At 39.9% G+C, this 18,602-nt stretch overlaps 2 protein-coding genes across 2 annotated transcripts in view; one reads left to right on the forward strand and one right to left on the reverse strand.

The window, feature by feature from the left end:
- Alg7 (Alg7 dolichyl-phosphate N-acetylglucosaminephosphotransferase) overlaps window positions 1-8,627 on the reverse strand; it is a 29,541-nt gene extending 20,914 nt beyond the window's left edge. Inside the window, 2 exon segments of the mRNA XM_067089128.1 lie at window positions 6,079-6,226; window positions 8,392-8,627. Of these exon segments, the coding sequence (XP_066945229.1) occupies window positions 6,079-6,226; window positions 8,392-8,476 (233 nt within the window). The 5' untranslated portion in view covers window positions 8,477-8,627.
- A 391-nt stretch (window positions 8,628-9,018) lies between these two features.
- Window positions 9,019-17,610, forward strand: LOC136829726 (histone H2A). Its single transcript, XM_067088532.1, has 4 exons — window positions 9,019-9,187; window positions 13,970-14,146; window positions 15,954-16,066; window positions 17,264-17,610. The coding sequence occupies exons 1-4, from the start codon at window positions 9,166-9,168 to the stop codon at window positions 17,363-17,365; spliced, it is 414 nt and encodes a 137-aa protein (XP_066944633.1). The 5' UTR covers window positions 9,019-9,165; the 3' UTR covers window positions 17,366-17,610.
- The last annotated feature ends 992 nt before the right edge of the window (window positions 17,611-18,602 follow it).

Raw genomic sequence — 18,602 nt, forward strand, 5'->3', positions numbered from 1 at the left:
CCATCTTTGGAAAACTGTCCACTTAGCCTGGTAGACGCAGCTAGAAGACTGACGTCTGCATCTTGCAATAGCCTCTGCAGCTCCTCTTGAAAACCCTTTCACTCTGACAAGCCTCCGGAGAGTCTGAAGCCTGTCAGGGGAAGAGCGGACAACCCTTGGTGGTACCTTCTGAAGTGGGGTTGTTTGAGTAGACACGGTTTTTGGGGAAGGAGCCTCAGAAAGTCCACCAATAACTATAGAAGGTCCAGGAACCACTCTTTCAGAGGCCAGAACAGGGCTATGACAGTCATCGTAACATTGTGATGCGATCGGAATTTGTTCAGCACTTCCCTGACCATGTTGAAGGGCGGTTAGGTGTAAAGATCCAAGTTGGACCAATTTTGAAGCATGGCAACTGTCACCAATGCCAGAGGGTCTAGGTCTGGAGAACAGAAGAGAGGAAGGCAATGGTTCCTAGAGGTGGCAAACCAGGGGATCCAAGGTCCACGCAGTGGGAAGGACTTGCTTCTGATGGCTCAGATCGTCTGCCAAAACACTGAGTTTCCCCTGAATAAATTGAGTGACCAGCGTCACTCGATTTTGCTCTGCCCATACGGGAAGATCCTTTGCTGCCTGGCAGAGAGAAAAGGAACAAATGCCACCTTGCTACCGGATGTACGTTAAGGCCGTGGTGGTGTCCCCATGAACTACCAATGTCTTGTTGTACGTCATGGCCGGGAAGATTTAAAGACCCGAGTGAATCTCCTTCAACTCTCTGACGTTTATGTGAAGGCTTTGTTATTCTGGGGACCATGTGCCAGAAACTTCCTTATTCTCCAGAAAGGTTTTTCAACCTATATCCGAGGCATCTGAGTAGAAGTCTAGGTCAGGCTTCAGAGGATGAAAGGACTTTCCCTCTGAATTTTGGACAGCCACTATAGCAGGTCCGACTTGATATCCGGGGTAACTGGAACCACGTACGTGTCCGGCTGTGTGTTCTTGTCCCGGTTGGCCTTGAGGTAGAATTGTAGGACTCTCATATGAAGCCTGCCCATTTTGACAAAACATCTCGATGGATGCCAGAGTCCCCAGTGGGCTCATCCACTGATGGGCCGAGCAATACAAGAGGGCTAGGGAAATATGGATTGTCTGAAGACAGTTGGTGAGTGAGGAGAAAAAGCTTCTGCAAGTCCTTCATGCACTTCTCCTTCGAAGGGGATAGAAGAAGCTAGTCATCCAGATAAAGGGTGATGTTTACGCCTATTAAATGGACCAATTTTGCTAGAGGAGCAAGGACTCAAGTGAATACCTGGGGTGCCGCAGAGAGGCCGAAGCAAAGAGCCCAAAACTGGTAGACTTTGCCCTTGAAACAAACCTGAGATACTTCCTGGAGTACAGGTGGGTGGGGATATGGAAGTATGCATCCTGCAAATTCCAAGGTTATCATCCAATCACCCTGGTGAACGGATGAAAGGACTGGATCATCTCCATTTTGAACTTTGTCTTCCAGACGAAGAAACTGAGAGCATTTATGTTGAGGACTGGTCTACAACCCCCGATGATTTGCGGATCACAAATAGACGGTTGTAGAAGCCCTCTGTGTTGATGTCCTTGACTTCTTCTATGGGTCTCTTTAGAAGGAGAGAAGAGACTTCCTCCAAAATGGCCGAATGTTTCTCTAAGCCTCTTGAGTAGGCCATCAATACAATGGGAGAAGTGACTAAAGGAGGGCTCTCCATGAATGGGATGAAGTAGCCCTCCTTCAGAACCTTGACGACCCACTGTTCTGCTCGCGTTCGATTCTCCGGCCGGCCAGTGAAGGATTAGAGGAATTTATTTCTGGTGATAGAAATTCATTTCTCGGTATAATGTGGTTCGGATTCCACAATAAGCTGTAGGTCCTGTTGCTAGGTAACCAATTGGTTCTTAGCCACGTAAAATAAGTCTAATCCTTCAGGCCAGCCCAAGGAGAGCTGTTAATCAGCTCAGTGGTCTGGTTAAACAAAGGTATACTTAACTTTTCCACTGTTCTGCCCCTCCGATACTCCACTTCTCCCAAAACTCGAGAAGTCTGGCTCCCACTGGTGCACGAAGGGCTTCTTTCTCATTTCTTGGGTAAAGACTTGGTTGAGCTCCTTCTGATAGTTCTGGCTGAGTATCGGACATTGGAGCAGGTTCTAGGTTGTGACTTGGGTTTACACCGATAAAAGGGATGTTGCTGGAGTGGAGAGACAGTCTTAGGAAGAAAAGCAGACAAATCCTTGGGGTGTTTGGAAGATTGAACCAGAAGATCCTGAGTGGACTTCTTTTGGAGGTCCAAAGCAATTTCCCTCACAGTATCCTGAGGGAAGAGGTGATGAGGATCCAACGGCAAAAATAAAAGAGCCGACTTCAAGGTCTGGGTGACTGCTTTAGTGGTAAAGGAGCACCATAATTCTCTTTTCTTCATTTAAGCAACCTTAGTTTAACCAGACAACTGAGCTGATTAACAGCTCTCCTAGGGCTGGCCCGAAGGATTAGATTTATTTTACGTGGCTAGGAACCAACTGGTTACATAGCAACGGGACCTACAGCTTATTGTGGACTCCGAACCACATTATAACGAGAGATGAATTTCTATCACCAGAAATAAATTCCTCTAATTCTTCATTGGCCGGTCGGAGAATCGAACGCGGGACCAGCAGAGTGCTAGCTGAGAACGATACCCACCCGTCCAACGAGGAACTTCTCTTTTCTTCAAAACCCCCAAAGAGAAATGAGCTGCAAGCTCAAGAAAGCCATCCTGGATGGCCTTGTCTGCGCAAGGCAGGACTCCTAGCCAGTCTGAAGCTGTCTCCCACCAAGTCATTGCAATCTTCAATCTTCTTGGCTAGTGCTCTCACTGTCCAGTCCAAGAAACCAAACACCTTGAAGAGGTCCTTGACAAGGTGGTCGTCAAGTTCAACCAACACAAACATTATTTTTGCCAACGAGACACAGAACGTCAGGAAGAGTTGATGAGGCCTGAGAAGTCCCCTTGGGAGGAGGCAGCGACTCCCAAAGATACCTCCTACAGACTAAGGATAATGGAGAAAGGGCGAAGGCAGCCTTATCTTGCTCCCTCTTAGCAGAAAGCAAATCACCAAGTAAGGACACTCAACAGCTGGGTGCTTTTGGACCGAGGCAGAGACATGTTGGGGTCCAGAGTGAACTGCAGGAAGGCTGTGGGCTGCAATTCGCCTCATACCGCTTAACAAGCAGCAGAGAACGGCAGCCAGCATTATCAGCTTGCCTCTTCAGAGGCCAAGACGCATCAAGAAAGCGGTTGCGGTGCCTCCTGTCAGACCGGAATCCTAAGAACTGGACAATAACTGGTGCACATCCATCGAGACGCCCTTCCAGTGGCCGTCTGCCGATACCTGGGAACACGCAACGGGCTCAACTGAGGGGGCAACTACCCATGCCCAAAACCCACATAACTCCCTTGGACTTCCAGTATGTCTTCTCCCAGGTTTAGGGGAGCAGGACAGGGACCTTCGTCTAGGACAACCGGCAGGACGAGTAGCCACCTCCTCCACTTGCACAACACTGTCACTTGTCACTTTATCTGCATACACTTTTTCCATTAACACCTTCAGCGACACCCCTAACTCCGCCACTGTATTCATTACCAGGTTAATTTTCTTGTCAAACCTAGACTCGAGAATGGCATCGGGGTCAAAAGCAAGGGAGCCAGGCATGGGAGTAGGTGGAAGACGAGTAGGAGGACTAGTAATACGAGAAAAAGCAGGAACAGGGGAAGAAGGAATAGCAGGGCTATATCTAACCTAAGTTTAGGTGTAGATTCTAGGCTAAGTGAAGCTTGTCTATCGACTCTAGAGGCTGCCTTCCTCTTCCTATCCCTTTCTAACTTGTCAAGGTGAGATTTAAGTACCTTCCACCTTTTCTAGTCCCAATCATTACATTCAGCACAAGTTTTCTCCTTACTATATTCTTGCCCCCTACACTTACTGTAAATTGTATGAGAATCATATAAGGATTGGATCACTTTGGTTTTGCAACCTTCGCTACTGTAGCAAAAGCTAGATGCGCTTGAATCAGACATAATAAAAACTAAAAAACTGATCCTGAAAGCTAATCAAAGCTTGAAGGCTACTCAAAATAAGCGAAAATACGTCACCGAAATCCAGTTTTTCAACCAAAAACCAATGGAAAAAGACCTGTTGCACACACCCGATGTTTAGTTGAGAGCCAGAAGAAACACAATGAGATTACAGTATCTGCTAAGTCGTTCCCAGCACTCCCGATAGTGGGCGGGGCTAGTCACCTACACAACACAATTGAAGCGCTACCGCGATTTTTAAAAAAAGCTGCTGGGCGAGTTAGAAACTATAGCTATATAATTACTTGGTAAGTTACTTATATGAAATACTTATTTTTACTAAACTTTCTGCCTAGTTTGGCAGAAAGAAACCAGGGGTATTTGTTAGTTAAATAAGCAGTAAGCTGGTTAGTAGGTAAGATAACCTAACCCAACTGAGGTGAGCCCTTTATCTTAAATGGCAAGAGCTTGCATCATATGACAATCAGCAAACCAGATATATGTGCCAATCTGGAGGAATCAGATGGGGACAAGTCAAGTAAAAGTTGGAAGTACCCTTAAAAGTTCTTTAAAAACTACTGTTATGTTCACATGAACCACAAATTATTTGCAGTATTTTTACAGTCTGATTTGTACATTATCTTTTGACTGCATTTTTCCATTCAGCTGTTGTGCCACAGCGTCAGTACAACCCCACTGAAAGCAGCCTATCATAATGAAATTGCTACCATTACAACACCTCAAAATATGAAAACACAATTAGGAATCATGTCAAGAAAGTCAATTAAGTTACTTTACACAATCTACAATATGGCTTGCACATTGCAGACTGAACAAAATGTTCTTCGGAGTATTCCATCAGGCCCCAGCTGAATTACTTGCAGCCTGTTATTGTTAACTTATTCCCTCTGTCTCTACCTATCTAGCTGTCAATCTTAACCTTAATTTGTTTTATTTTTACAAACAAACCCTGTGAGTGGCAATCTGCAACTCAGTGGATTTATCAAATTACTAAACAATGATCAAGAATACTTTACAAAATTAAGCAGTCATTAACAAGGGAAAAAGTTAAAAAGGCCTTGATAATTTCACCACTTTCATATCAAACCAGTAAGTCATAAAAGATGTTCTCTAACTTTCCTCACACTGTCACTGAAGAGCTAAGTTTAGGTTCTGCTACAGATGATGCTGCTCTCTCTGCCTCATCTGCCATTTCTCAACCCAGATCTTGTCTCTGAATTCAGCAGAATTTTGTTTGATTGTCCACTTATCCTTAAAAGTCAATCTTGATTAAGTCATTCTGACCACAAATGACAGGTAATCAATGCAAATGCACCTCAGGTCACTTGGAACTCATGACTTAATGAAATATGCAAAGCTCTGACTATGACCTTTGAAAACCAGTGACTACTACAGTACTACGTATGAACACATCTAAAATGAAAGGAAATCAATAGAATACACATATGGCAACTACAAAAGCCAAATTTTTGGCTTTTTTTGAACACTGTTATCTTTTATGGAACGCATTAAACTTCATTATACGAATCTAGAAATGCTTACACTACAAAAAAAACTTCAAACTACAGTAAAACCCCACAATCGCGTTCTCACACTTCGTGGATTTCTCTATGGAACATATATACAGTACACATTATTTGCGGAAAGTTCACCTATTTGCTGTATTTTTCACTGAGAAATATTCACTAATTATTGTATTTTCAGATCATTTTCATGATTAAATGCACTTTTTGTAATAAAACTATTAAAATACTCGGGTATAAGCATTTTTAGGGATTTTTTTTTGTGTTTGAACTATCAAAATAGGCAGTTCCAAGTGTTTTTAGATGGGTTTTAAGTATTCTTGGGGAGGGTGTGGTACGCATCCCCCGCAAATAAGGGGGGGTTTACTGTACTCTGAGGTTATGAAAGTTTACATTTCATTTACAGGCTGCTCGTTTGAGCAAGAAATTGGTCTGGCATGAGGGCAGGTTAATCTAATAATAGCAACTACTTACACTTTTTTGTCACGCTCCTTTTTACAGAGGTCTCGTCCAAATAAACCTGCATCGATGAACATGGAGGACACCAGCGGTATGGTCCTGATGACTGCACTGAACCCAACGACAGACATCACTACGTTTATGCATAGTGACAGCAACATGTCTGAAAATAAGTAAATAACAGAATATGGAATTGAAGGTACGTAAAAACTTCTGGATATGCTAAAACACAGGAGGGTACATCTAGGGTGGGTCCACATGTGCATATACCCTCTAGTAGTATATTGTGCCATTTTATAAAAGGACTTGAATCTCCACAACATTTTTACTTACAAGGAGGAGCCTAGAACCAAACTTTTGCACAGACTGAGGCCAACTGTATTTAAAAGCATTGTATTCAGATTTTTCACAGTAAGCCTCTATATAGCATATTGTCTTGACACTTTTCCACTCAACCATAACTGGTAAACAAAGAATACAAACATAAACATAGAAATAAAAACAATCAGTCATGAAGGTTTCAATCAATGTTTACCATATTTCCCTTTTTATAAAATCCATTTAACTTGCCCTATTTCAAATTCTCATTTAAAAACAGATCCTTCTGGTGAGCCCTTGAGGACTCAAAATTATGAGATCCAGTGAACTTGTTAAACTACTTCAGAATAATATATTACATTCATTCACTCGCAAACAAATTTTGATTATGAGAAAATAATCATTATGACAGCATTTTTGTGTTCATAGTCTTGCCTTGGAAATTAAGCTACTATGTTAATTACTGTCAAATATAATACAGTACTCCATCACTGCAATTATGTATTTCATATACTGTATCCAGTTTAGGCCATGTTATTTGTATAAATGAAATCATATAGTTTTGTCATGGAGGTTACGGAAGACTAGGGTGTAGCCTAACCTAAGGGCGAAAAGAAAGACTTCCATGTTTCCAGACAGAGATCTGACTTTAAATAGAGTATTCCAACATGGGCTGTCAGAGACAAGCCAAGTGTTCAAAATATCTACCTGCTAAAACAGTTTTCACAAAAATATGATGATTTTTATGTAGTTTTGCCAGTGTGCACAAAAGATCCTCTCCTCTTCACTACTAATATTTCCAGACATTTAGCAGTGACACCATTAGCATGCCCTCAGATATTTGAAAGACCTGTGGCCAAATGTGGAGCTAATTTGACTTGATAAATTGAGACATTCATCATATGATAATGAACCTAAAATCAGTATTGCAGAATTAAATGCCATGTATGTTAATGTGTGATATGTATCATATTTTATACAGATGCTCAAAGGCAAGATTATTAATAATGGTAACCTAGTTACGTCTAAATACAATATTAGGCTAGATATTCTACCGTGTAGTATTACTAACAAATAATAAACATAATGCACGCAACCATAAACACTGAATTTTATAGATCATACTGAAGGTGGTGATGACTGAACATCCATAACTGCAAAAAAATTATCAGATTCTGTTTTACCTGTAAATGAAGTTACATTTAAGTAATGGAGAACAGTTTTACATGGTAAATCACACATGACCTAACAGAACCTTTATCTGACCTTCTCATTTTACATATGAACTGGGATTAGGCTTGGCATAGCCTAGAGTGGAAATGTAAATGCTGGCCAGGTTAAGTACAAAAAGGTCCGTAACCGCACAATGCCAGGTTAACTTTCAGCCCTACGTCTGTGGACAAGAGGAATGTCTGGGGTACCAACCCTGGAATCTGGGGACTAAAATAATGAAATAGGTTGAACACAGCTGTCATCTTACTATTGTACTGTGACAGTTTACGGTGGTAGGTTGAACCTGTGCTTAACCCAATTATGTTATATTCTAGTATATAATGATCAAATAATTGCCTACTGGGTGACATGAGTATCATCACAAAACAAGGAAGATTTCTCACCAAGAATAATTCGACTACGGAGACCTAAACCCTAGGTCGGTTTTACCTTCAACTATCTTATAAATCACTAGGGTGCATACTCCACAGCATGGCACTAGTCTAAATTAATTCGTGAAGTAGGAATGCGCGATGGATAACGGACAACTTCCAGAGCAAACTAGTCAAAGCACGGCCATTTCTGTTGCATGTGAACTATGCAATCATTTAAAACATCTTATTTATGCGTACATTTTAACGAAAAGATTACCTAAAGTCCTAATCGCAGACCTTTATTAAAATATGACAATTCACGCGACACCCAGTTCCCTCCGAGAGGAATAAATATATTTAATAATACATTCGGACAAACGTATGTGATCCGTGTGATCATATGATCACGCAGACGCGTGTTTACCTTTGATTGGTACCGAGAGCTGATCACAGCTGACGTATACTCCAATTCCCAGTAGCTTCTCCGTTACTATGGAAACCAATTCCATCTTGCCGCATAAAAAGGAATAATAATCCCATGAAAAAGTCTTGTAGAAGATTTATAATTCTTTTTTATCTTTACTCAGTTCACTGACGACTTCTCGTGACTGACGTGAGCTTATGGGGATTCGGTAACTCGGTTTGTTTACAAAAATATCGCCTCGGGCAATGTGGCCATTGTTGCTTTGGAATAAAAGTGGCTCAATTTGTTCATTAGTGCATAAAAAGATTAATTTGATTTTATTAATTAATAAATACATGAATCTTAGCATTTTCAACCATCATATATATACCTCGTAAATCTCGATAATTTAGGAGCTTCCAAATTTCTAGAAACTATAGTTTTTAACAATATTTCGAAAAAATAAAAATAAGATATCACATGAACTTTGTAAGATATTTTAGTTACAATAATTTAAGTTACAGATAATCATTATTCGTTATAGCTTACGCGTCCCTCCGCTTTTATCCATATAACGTCGGGTATTCGCTTTCGATTTCGGAGTCCCGCGAAATATCTGGACGCTGATTGGCCAGCGGCAGCCAATCCGCTTTCTGATTGGTCGAAGCGACTGTCCGAAGGATCCTTTTACCGCCATAGCGGGCAATGTGGTCGGCAGAGTCGTCTTAGCAGCCGTTCAGGAGATAAACAAGTCCCCCAAGTTTCGTATTTTCTTACTTATTCGATTCTGAAGTCATGTCTGGCCGTGGCAAAGGTGGTGCGTATGAATTTGTCTTTGTTGAATTGAATTTTTTTGTGAATTAGAGTTTTTTTATTTGTTTATGCCATGAATTAACTTTTTTTCCTATTTTTGTTTCAACGAATTTGCTGGTTATGTATTTAGTGAATTAAAGTTTGTTTATATTTATTAATTTGGTCGTTTAGCTTTTCAAGTGAATTCTTGATTCGTCTGCAACGTAAACAAAATAGGCTAAGGGTAATTCGCTTCTAGGTCTTTCCTATGGGCCACAGAATAACAAAAGAATCCCGTAGTCATTTTAGTGTATAATTACATCCTAAGGAAGGTTTTTTCTTTAATATATATTCTCTATCATTTAGGTTATGTCACAAATGGCGAAAGTGGGCTAATCTCCGCTTACGTAGAGGTGACCTATATCGTTTGTTTATTTCCTTTCGGCAAGATTAGGTTTACCTTTACGGCTTATAATTTAATTTCCGTTGTATTTAAAGTTAGGTTTTGCGTAAATTAGGTAATTCCGGACGATGTTTTTGGATAATGGTCGTTTCCGGTCCGAACATACCCCCCTCGAATTTATATCATATTCTAATCAAAAAAACTGGAAAAAATTCTATGTGCATATTTCTTGCGAAATAATATTTAATCACAATGAAAAATAAATGTAAAATATGCAAAGAAATGAGGATTTTTTCATTTTCAATTTTGCAAAATGCACTTTGGGACATTTGATCTCCCAGGGGCTAGTACTGAAGGTATTTCTAAGTATTAGCTCCTCACGGACTGTAGGCTATGGAACGGTTCCGCGAATATTCGAGACATTAGGGAGCCGTATATATGTTCAAGAAGGGATTGGCTAAGGAAATCTATTATAAAAGGAACCATGTTACCTAATGTACCCTATTTAACCTAACCTAGTAGGCCACTAAGCTGGGGGCTCTGCCCCCTGAACCCTTGGTGAAGGAAACTCCACTTTTTACCAAAAGTTCCCCTATAACTGCGCATATGCGATAGTACAAATATAAATTCTGAGGTTAATTACAGATTAATTACAGTCGAGCAATGAAAAATAACACTAAATTCTTGTTAAGCAACTGAAATGCTGTAGGAGAAGTCAGTTTCCAAGGTAACACCAGACGCGGAGCTAATACTTAGTTTTACTGCACTAAACTCAGTGAAATACATTTAATCCTCCCCCCCTGGGGGCTAGTACTAAACACAGCGAAGCAGTGTAGATGAATCGCTGTTTCGCCGTGTTTAGTACTACCCCTCGTGAGGATTTGGAGTTCGGACCGGAAGCGAACTTTTTCCCTGGAAGTGTTGTTGCTTGACCCTGTTTGGGCATTCTTGGAGTGGGCCTTCTTAAATATATAGGCTTAGGCTAAGGCTAGGTAGTTTAGACTTGATGAGTGATGTTTTTTTCCATGAGATGCATTTTGTATAGGTATGTTTTCACCTGTAGGCCTTGCTTGCTTGTTAGAAGCATGCAGTAACTTTTCCTAATTAACATGGCGTTCTAGCCTAAGTTGGCAAAATTCCATTAAGGTTGGTTAAGTGGTCTCGTCCATAGGCCTGTTGGCAAAAATTTATAGATGCAGCCTAATGAATAGGTCAAGGGCAGCACATTTAGGCTTAATCTATGCAGAGGGCCACTAGGCCCCTCACGAAATAAGCCTAAATATGCTACCTTAAACCTAGTCATTAAGCTGCACCTTCAATGAGGTGCACTGTAGGCATGACTTAAGGTTCTTTGCAGTGTCACTTGGGCCCCTGTAAGGGAGTAGTGCCATTAAAGCAACTCAGTGGTTCACTGTAAGCATCCCGTAAAGTTTTTTGCAGCATCCCTCTGGCCACTGGCTGCAATCCCATTCATTCCTTTTACTTCCCCTCCATTCATATTTTTCTTCCATCTTGCCACCCTCTCCTAATACTATAATTATAAGGTATATAACTGAGAATATCTTCCTGTTAACACCTTTAAAACCTTTTACCCTCAATTTCCTTTTCAGCCCTGAATGACCTCAAAGGTCCCAGCACTTGGTCTTTGGCCTAAATTTTATACCATCCATTCCATGCCGTTAGTTAGCTGAGCTATGGGAGCAGGCTGTAACACTACCTCTGAGCAGAAGTTTAGTCCATGATCCTGATGTTTAGTGTTATTGGGGGTCTAAGCTGGCCTTGTCAAGGCACGGAACCCTAATTCAGGTTAGGATGGTAAGGTTTGGTTAGGTCAAGGAACAGCATTCTAGGAAAGGTTAGGTTTGTTTTCTCTGGAGGAGCCAGTGTCCATTTTCCAAACTGGCCACTTCTATGCCAGTTTGGGTGTTTAATATGCTATTGCATTGTTTTTGCTTTGGGAGTGGTACAGATGCTTAGGTTAGCTTAGGAAAGTCTTTGAAGGATGATGTAATCATTTTAGACATCCATCCTAAAATAAGAGGTATTCCAGCTAGCCTGTTGCTTATTTTCAGCATCCTGACAGGGAGGAAACCCCATTAGGCTAAGCCTCACAGTTGAATAATTCCAGAAATTGCTCACGGTGTCTTGTGTTAAGGATTTGTAAACCCAGTTACGGCTAGTAAAATTTTGAAAATTGGTAATTCTACAGAAGATTTCTGTACAGAGATCTTGTTTATTATTAGAATTTTTGGTGGTAGAATGCAGTGATGGATCATGACTCATTTTGGGGTTGGTGGGGGAGTCCAAGGGATTTGGCAAACAATATAGGAAAGGGTTATAGGCTATAAAGCAGTGCAGCTGAGATCAGCTAATTTGAGAAATGTGCAGACTTTTGTTTGTTTGTATGCTCATCTTGAGGGGCTGGTACTAAACGTGGCACTCCATCATGCTTTTCTGTAGAATTACCTGAAAATATAACATCATTTGAAATCATTGTTCACACATTGTAGCAAATCAGGTTGACCCTGTCAAGAGTTAAGCACTGGGGATGAGGCCCCTTGGTAAAACTAAATGTGGGCTCCACAGGTGTTTTCAGAAAGACTGGATATCTTGTGTTTATCTTGATGTCCTAAGCCAATTCATTAAGTTGATCAACACAAGTGTTCTGATATTGTTTGTTTAGATGATATACATGCTACTCACGAGTCTTTGATCGTCATGAAACGTTAGTCCTGTAGGATTAGTTTTCCTGGGCACTGGATAGGCCTGTTGGCTAATAAGTTTCTGTCTGAAATTCTAATGGATGTGCTTGTGATTTCTGTTTACAGTCATTGATTTAAAACTAACTATGGCGTGTGCAGTGACCTGTTCGGTTATTGCCTTTTCATTCTTGAAAATCATTAGTGTTTTGAGATTCAGACAGCAAATACTGGGAGGCCCAGGGGTATAAACCCTCAAGCAAACTTGCTCACCAAAATGTGTTAATTGTCGTTACAAGTATACTGACTTCAGTGAAGCTTGTCTGGTTGTTGGAGCTTGATAACAAGGTAGTTAACAGTGACTTGAAGGTGGGAAGATCTCCGTCACTCAACCACCAAGTGTTCCTTGGTTAGAAATAAATGGCATTACCAAGTTTGTTTTAGGCCCTGGTTATGATTGTTGTAAGAAGGATGGCGCAGTAAACCTCGCATGGTGCACTGTAGGCAACTAAAGGGTGCTTGCAGCATCCCTCAGCCCATAGCTACGTCCACTTTTTAATGCAACTGTGGGATCTCCCTTAGTCCTTTGTGCTTTATCTCATTTTCTGGGCATCTATCTATCTGTCCCACCACTCCAACCCCCTCCCCCTTTTCTCTTTCTTTTGCCCTGAATGATTGAAGTTGCCCCAGTGCTTGGCATTTTGCCCTAAATTCTATGAATCTGATGAATCTTTCCATGATGGTGCATTGAATGTCTTATGGTTGCCTGTAGTACACCACTGTTCTCCCCCATGCTTGTGTCCCTGTGGTCAGGTGGCACCGTAAGTGCATCTGTTATGATGCACAGCAAGCCATACTAAAGGTTATTTGCTGTGTCCCTTTGGCCCCTAGCTCCACACAGCCTTTTACTTTACCTCCATTCCACTTGCTGTTGTCAGTCTAGTTGTCTAACCATTCCAACTCACTCTTTAAACTGTAAAGTACCGAATGGCTGAAAGTACCCTAGTGCTTGGCTTTATAGCCAACTTTTCGTAAATCAACCCATGCATGTATGTGCTTAATATTGTCCTGTAAGTTTCAGGTGTATACAGTAGTTGTTAATAATGTTGTATTCCCAAACCCAGTGCATATCCAGATATTAACCCCTTCAGCCCCAGGAATGTACGTACAGGACTATGAGTAGACTGTCAAATGCCAAAAATAGCTTTGTGCAAGTGTTTGACCTAGTAAAAGGTTAGTTAATGTTGTGTCAGACAACAGTCTTGTTTTAGCACACACCACTTGTCTAATGATGGTAAATGTTTCCTGTAGTCTAGACATGAATACAAATGATGACCTCCCCCCCCCCATTTTATAGTAACAGGCCCACCAACTCCAGCATTTAATACATGTACCATAGTCTAGACATGAACACGAATGTTGACTTTTCTCTCTCTCTCTCCCAATTTATAGTAACAGGCCCTCAAACTCCCAGCATTCAATAATTGTTTGTTTGTGCTGTATTAAATGATGGTACCATTCCATTTGGAGAAGTTTTATCCGAGTGACATGCATGCTTAAGGAGAAATGTAGCATTAGGCAATAATAAACCACTAGTACACATGAATGGTGTCAGTGGTGAAATGTCCCAAAATATATGCAGTTTGTCTATATATATATAAGATGTTTGTGTGGTTCCATAATATTGCTGATTGACCTCTTCCAGGTAAGGTGAAGGGCAAGTCCAAGTCCCGATCCAGTCGAGCTGGCCTTCAGTTCCCTGTCGGAAGAATTCACAGGTTGCTCCGCAAAGGAAACTATGCTGAAAGAGTCGGAGCTGGAGCTCCTGTTTATCTGGCTGCTGTGATGGAGTACCTTGCTGCGGAAGTGCTGGAACTTGCTGGTAGGTGCCGGTTTCGGAGGAAACATTGCTGTCTGGGATTGGGGTTTTGACAATATTGTTAGTAGGCACTTGTTTCAAGTAAAATTAGCGAAGATTTTAAAGATGCAGGAATGTAAAGCAAAGTTATCAGATAGAAATATAAGGACTAGAGAAAGATGAGCAAAGCCAGAAGGAGAGAGGAAGTTAATAGTATAAGCATATACAATTTCAAATAGCAAGGGGTAGAAATTAATATTTTGTGAAAATGGAAGGACCAGGTTGTGGTTTAATGTCTACAATAAGTTTGCTCACAAAAGTGACTAGTCATCATGTCTTGTTGAATATATTCAGTTCAGTACTAGACAGTTGTCACTGCCATGTTTGTAAATCTGACTCAAATTGTTGAGGTGCTTTCTCATATTGACCGTCAACTGTTTTTGTTAGTTATCATACTAAATCCTTTTAGCATTTATTGACAACCGATATACTTTACCCTGCAATTCTTGGATGAAAGTGGCCTTTCCTCCTGAGTATTTGCTAGCTGCTCATATGCTCACAGTTGTAATTTACTATGCATTCCAGAGGCCACGTAATAGTGTTTTTCGTAAACAACTTTTAAACTGTCGTGTGGATTTCCATGCTACTAAAGCACATTGTTTGTAACATTGTCCTAATCATGATAGAACACTGAATTAACAGATGTGCTTAATTAAGCCATTTTCTCTTAGAAAAAAGACCAACTTCTTGCCTTTTCCTCAGACCATTTCGAACAAGTGGTGCTTTATGACATATCTGTGGCGCAGAGCCATCCCCCTTACCTAGTTATTTTTAAAATTTATATATTATACAATGTATTTGTTTAAAAAAACTTTTTGTACGTCCCAGGATAGGTAAAATGACATTCAACCATAAGTCAAACAACCATTTGATAAGGTATAGTGAAGGATATGCTATACCGATGTCACTGATACATGTCACCATTTTGTGGATGGTTCTATGGCTAAGCACAGCTTTAACCTCATTTTCTTAAGCAAACAAGTTAATTGAACATATATGGCAATGCACAGCACTTCCCAAAATTTGGACAAAGTTTGAAACACTTGGTGCTTTAGTGCATGGAAATCCATAGGTTGATTTAAATATTGTTTACGAGAAACATTGCCATGGCTTCTGTTCTGGAATGCATAGTAGTCTGCAAATCTGTAATACTTTGTTCCATAGTGCCTTACACATAAGCAAGAAACTTTAGAAGTTTCTGAAGATGGCAGACAAAAATGCTGAAGAATAGCACAGTACAGTTATGAGAAAATTCAAGAGAACAAGCTAGAACCAAAAAGTATTATGAAAATAGAATGAAATGTAGGGACTACTGTTGGCACACACACACCAAAAAAAAAAAATAATAAAAAAATTAAAAAAAAAATAGTCTGGGAAACTAGTGCCGTTCAGTGGAGGAAGTCCCACAGTTAAGCTGAAATCTGCATGGTACCAGTAAGCAAGGTGGCTTGCACCATAGAAGATATTGAATCTTGACAGATAGCAGTAGGTGTGGGATGTGTGTAAAAGGAAATTAAGTATTGTATATATGGTTGGATTGTTATGAAACAAACCTTTGTAAAATATATATATATATATATATATACAATATATATATATATATATATATATATATATATATATATATATATATATATATATATATATATATATATATATAAAGAGGTAAAATGCCATCTATGATTGTTTACTTGTGTGTAGAGATCCTGAAATTGTTTTTATGTAATGCCAAGTTTATATATAAGTTTTATTGCAGTTTTTACTTTTACAGGTAATGCGGCTAGGGACAACAAAAAAACTCGTATTATCCCAAGACATCTTCAGTTAGCCATTCGCAATGATGAAGAGTTGAACAAGCTTCTCTCTGGAGTTACAATTGCCCAGGTATGTTACTCTTCCTTAATACAATAGCAAAATTTTTACATGCAAATCATTTTCTTATTCATTGTGAGTAGAGATGTTAAACTGGCTTAACATTCTCTCTCTCTCTCTCTCTCTCTCTCTCTCTCTCTCTCTCTCTCTCTCTCTCTCTCTCTCTCTCTCTCTCTCTCTCTCTCTCTCTCTAAAAGCAAGTATTTTGCTTCAGGTGACTGATCAGTGCCTGGTTCATACCTCATACAGTATTGGGTTTTATGTTATGCGGCCCTCCCATGGTTCACTGTTGGTATTAGCAAAGTGTGTTTGCAGGGTCCTTTCATCCCTGAGTTGTACCTACAGATTCCATTTCCACTTCCAATGTAGGCATTACTTAAGGGTCTTTGCAGCGTCCATTTGGCCCCTAGCTGCAACTGCTTTCATTCCTTTTACTGTACCCCCTTTCATATTCTCTTTCTTCCATCTTACTTTCCACCCTCTCCTAACAGTTGATTCATAGTGCAACTGCAAGGTTTTCCTCCTGTTAAACCTTTCAAACTTTTACTGTCAATTTCCATTTCAGCCCTGAATGGCCTTAGTTGCCCCAGTGCTTGGCATGTATGCCTAAAATATATATAAGTAAAAAAAATAAAATTAAAACCATATTACTGTCCACCTTTTTAACTATTACACCTTGGTGTGAATTTTCTGGGTTTGCTCCTTGCTCAGCCATTAGGTCCTTGACCTTTATCTCATTTATTTTCCAGATCTCTTTATCTGCTGTCCAACCACTCCAAATCCCTCTTTTTCACTCTTAATTGGTTGCTGGCTGAAAGGGCCAAGTGCTTGGCTAGCCCTTTCTACTTTTTGCCTCAAACGTAACTCTCTAATATTATTACTGAAGGATTTATAGTAAATTTATTTTAGATATTGGGGAGGGAAATTATATTTTTATTGTCCATTTAAAAATAGATGATGGTAAAAGATATAATGCTGTTGAGACCACATCCCAAGTTCTTAAATCTCCCAGAGTTAATCATTTGCATCCCAGATGTAGAATCTAATACTGTATTATAAAGTAATCCTTAATTAATGCAAATTATGCTTGAACATTTTATCAGGCTACTTAATTACTTGCATGCTGTATGAAATTTTCCACATGTATTGCAGAACAAAAGGCTTTTTTAGTGCTTGTTTATAAAAGTGCTTTTTGCAAAATCTTTCCAGGGTGGCGTCCTGCCAAACATTCAAGCAGTCTTGCTGCCCAAGAAGACCGAGAGTGCCGGTGCCAAGGGCAGCAAACTCAAGAGTCAGTCACAAGAATATTAAGAAAAGTCACAAGAATATTAAGGAAATTTACAAGAAAATGTGACCCGTGTTCCTAAGCAGTCTTAAGGGTTACTACATTTGAAGTAAGAAATGTTAGGGTGTTGAAGAGATCCTGAGCCTATTTTAGTTTGTGCCTTGTTTAGGTTTTATATCAAAAGGTTTTTTTTCCAGTACAACGTTTTAGTTTAAGGTTATTGCATCTTAATGCAAAGAAGGTTGCTTTTTGTATTAAATGAATGAGGAATGACATTTTTTATTGTCCTTGTGTGTGAGCTGTATTTGTAGTGAGGTCTGAGAATAAAGCAGTTTTCTGTTGGTTGTGCAGCATCCATCCATGGTGGACTGCCTCTAGCATCACATATTTGAACTATATTAATTCTCAGTCTCCATGGTTGTGATGCTAATCTCTCCATATGGTCAGTTATTTGTTTGCTACCATAAGGTAGCAACCAAATAAATATGCCTGTTTATCTCTGGTCAGCTTGGTGAGTAAATTTTCATTTACTGATTTTTTCTCACGTAGCAATGTTTTATACAATCACTATCTTGGCCTGTGGGCTTCATCTTCCCAGAACTGCTATCTTGGTTGCTGTTGGAGTAAGCAATTGAAAACCAGATTTTGGTCATCAAATGGTACATACTTAAAAAGAGGAAGGATATTAGGTCAAGTTGTAACAACTCTGCTTGAGTTTTTGGTTAAAATTGTAGAGAAGTTTGTGTAACTGCTTTCATGGTAAGGTTAATTATTCAAAAAATTTTATCTGATTGTGAAACAAGGTAAGAGAGTTGAGCAACAATTGACCTTAGCTGCTAGATATGTCAGTTGGTTGTGCTGTAAGATACATAGGTCTGATAAGGTCAGCGCAGCCATCTGTAGACATGGGCACTCTCCTTTCAGTATTCTGTACCAATTTCAAATGTTCCTCAAGCTATTCTTGGACTTTTTGCTATTTATTATGTATACTAGTTTGGAGAACAAACTCATTGCAAACCCCATTGATGCTACTCTTCTAGCTGCTGTTCATTTTCCATGCGTTAGGTCTGTGGTTGCAGAATCCTTGAATAGAGATTGACACAAATTCAGCAGCTGAATAGGCTTTAGGGCATGAAGCTCAACCCTTCAGGAACTCTTAAGAAAGTAAACTATCTAGAACATTTTTGCCCTTGCATCCTTATTTACATGTAAGTGGTTGGTTTTAAATGTCAGTGACTTAAGATTAAGCCATAACTTTTGAGA

The sequence above is a fragment of the Macrobrachium rosenbergii genome, chromosome 45 (assembly GCF_040412425.1).
Source record: "Macrobrachium rosenbergii isolate ZJJX-2024 chromosome 45, ASM4041242v1, whole genome shotgun sequence".
In the NCBI taxonomy this organism is placed as follows: Eukaryota; Metazoa; Arthropoda; class Malacostraca; order Decapoda; family Palaemonidae; genus Macrobrachium; species Macrobrachium rosenbergii.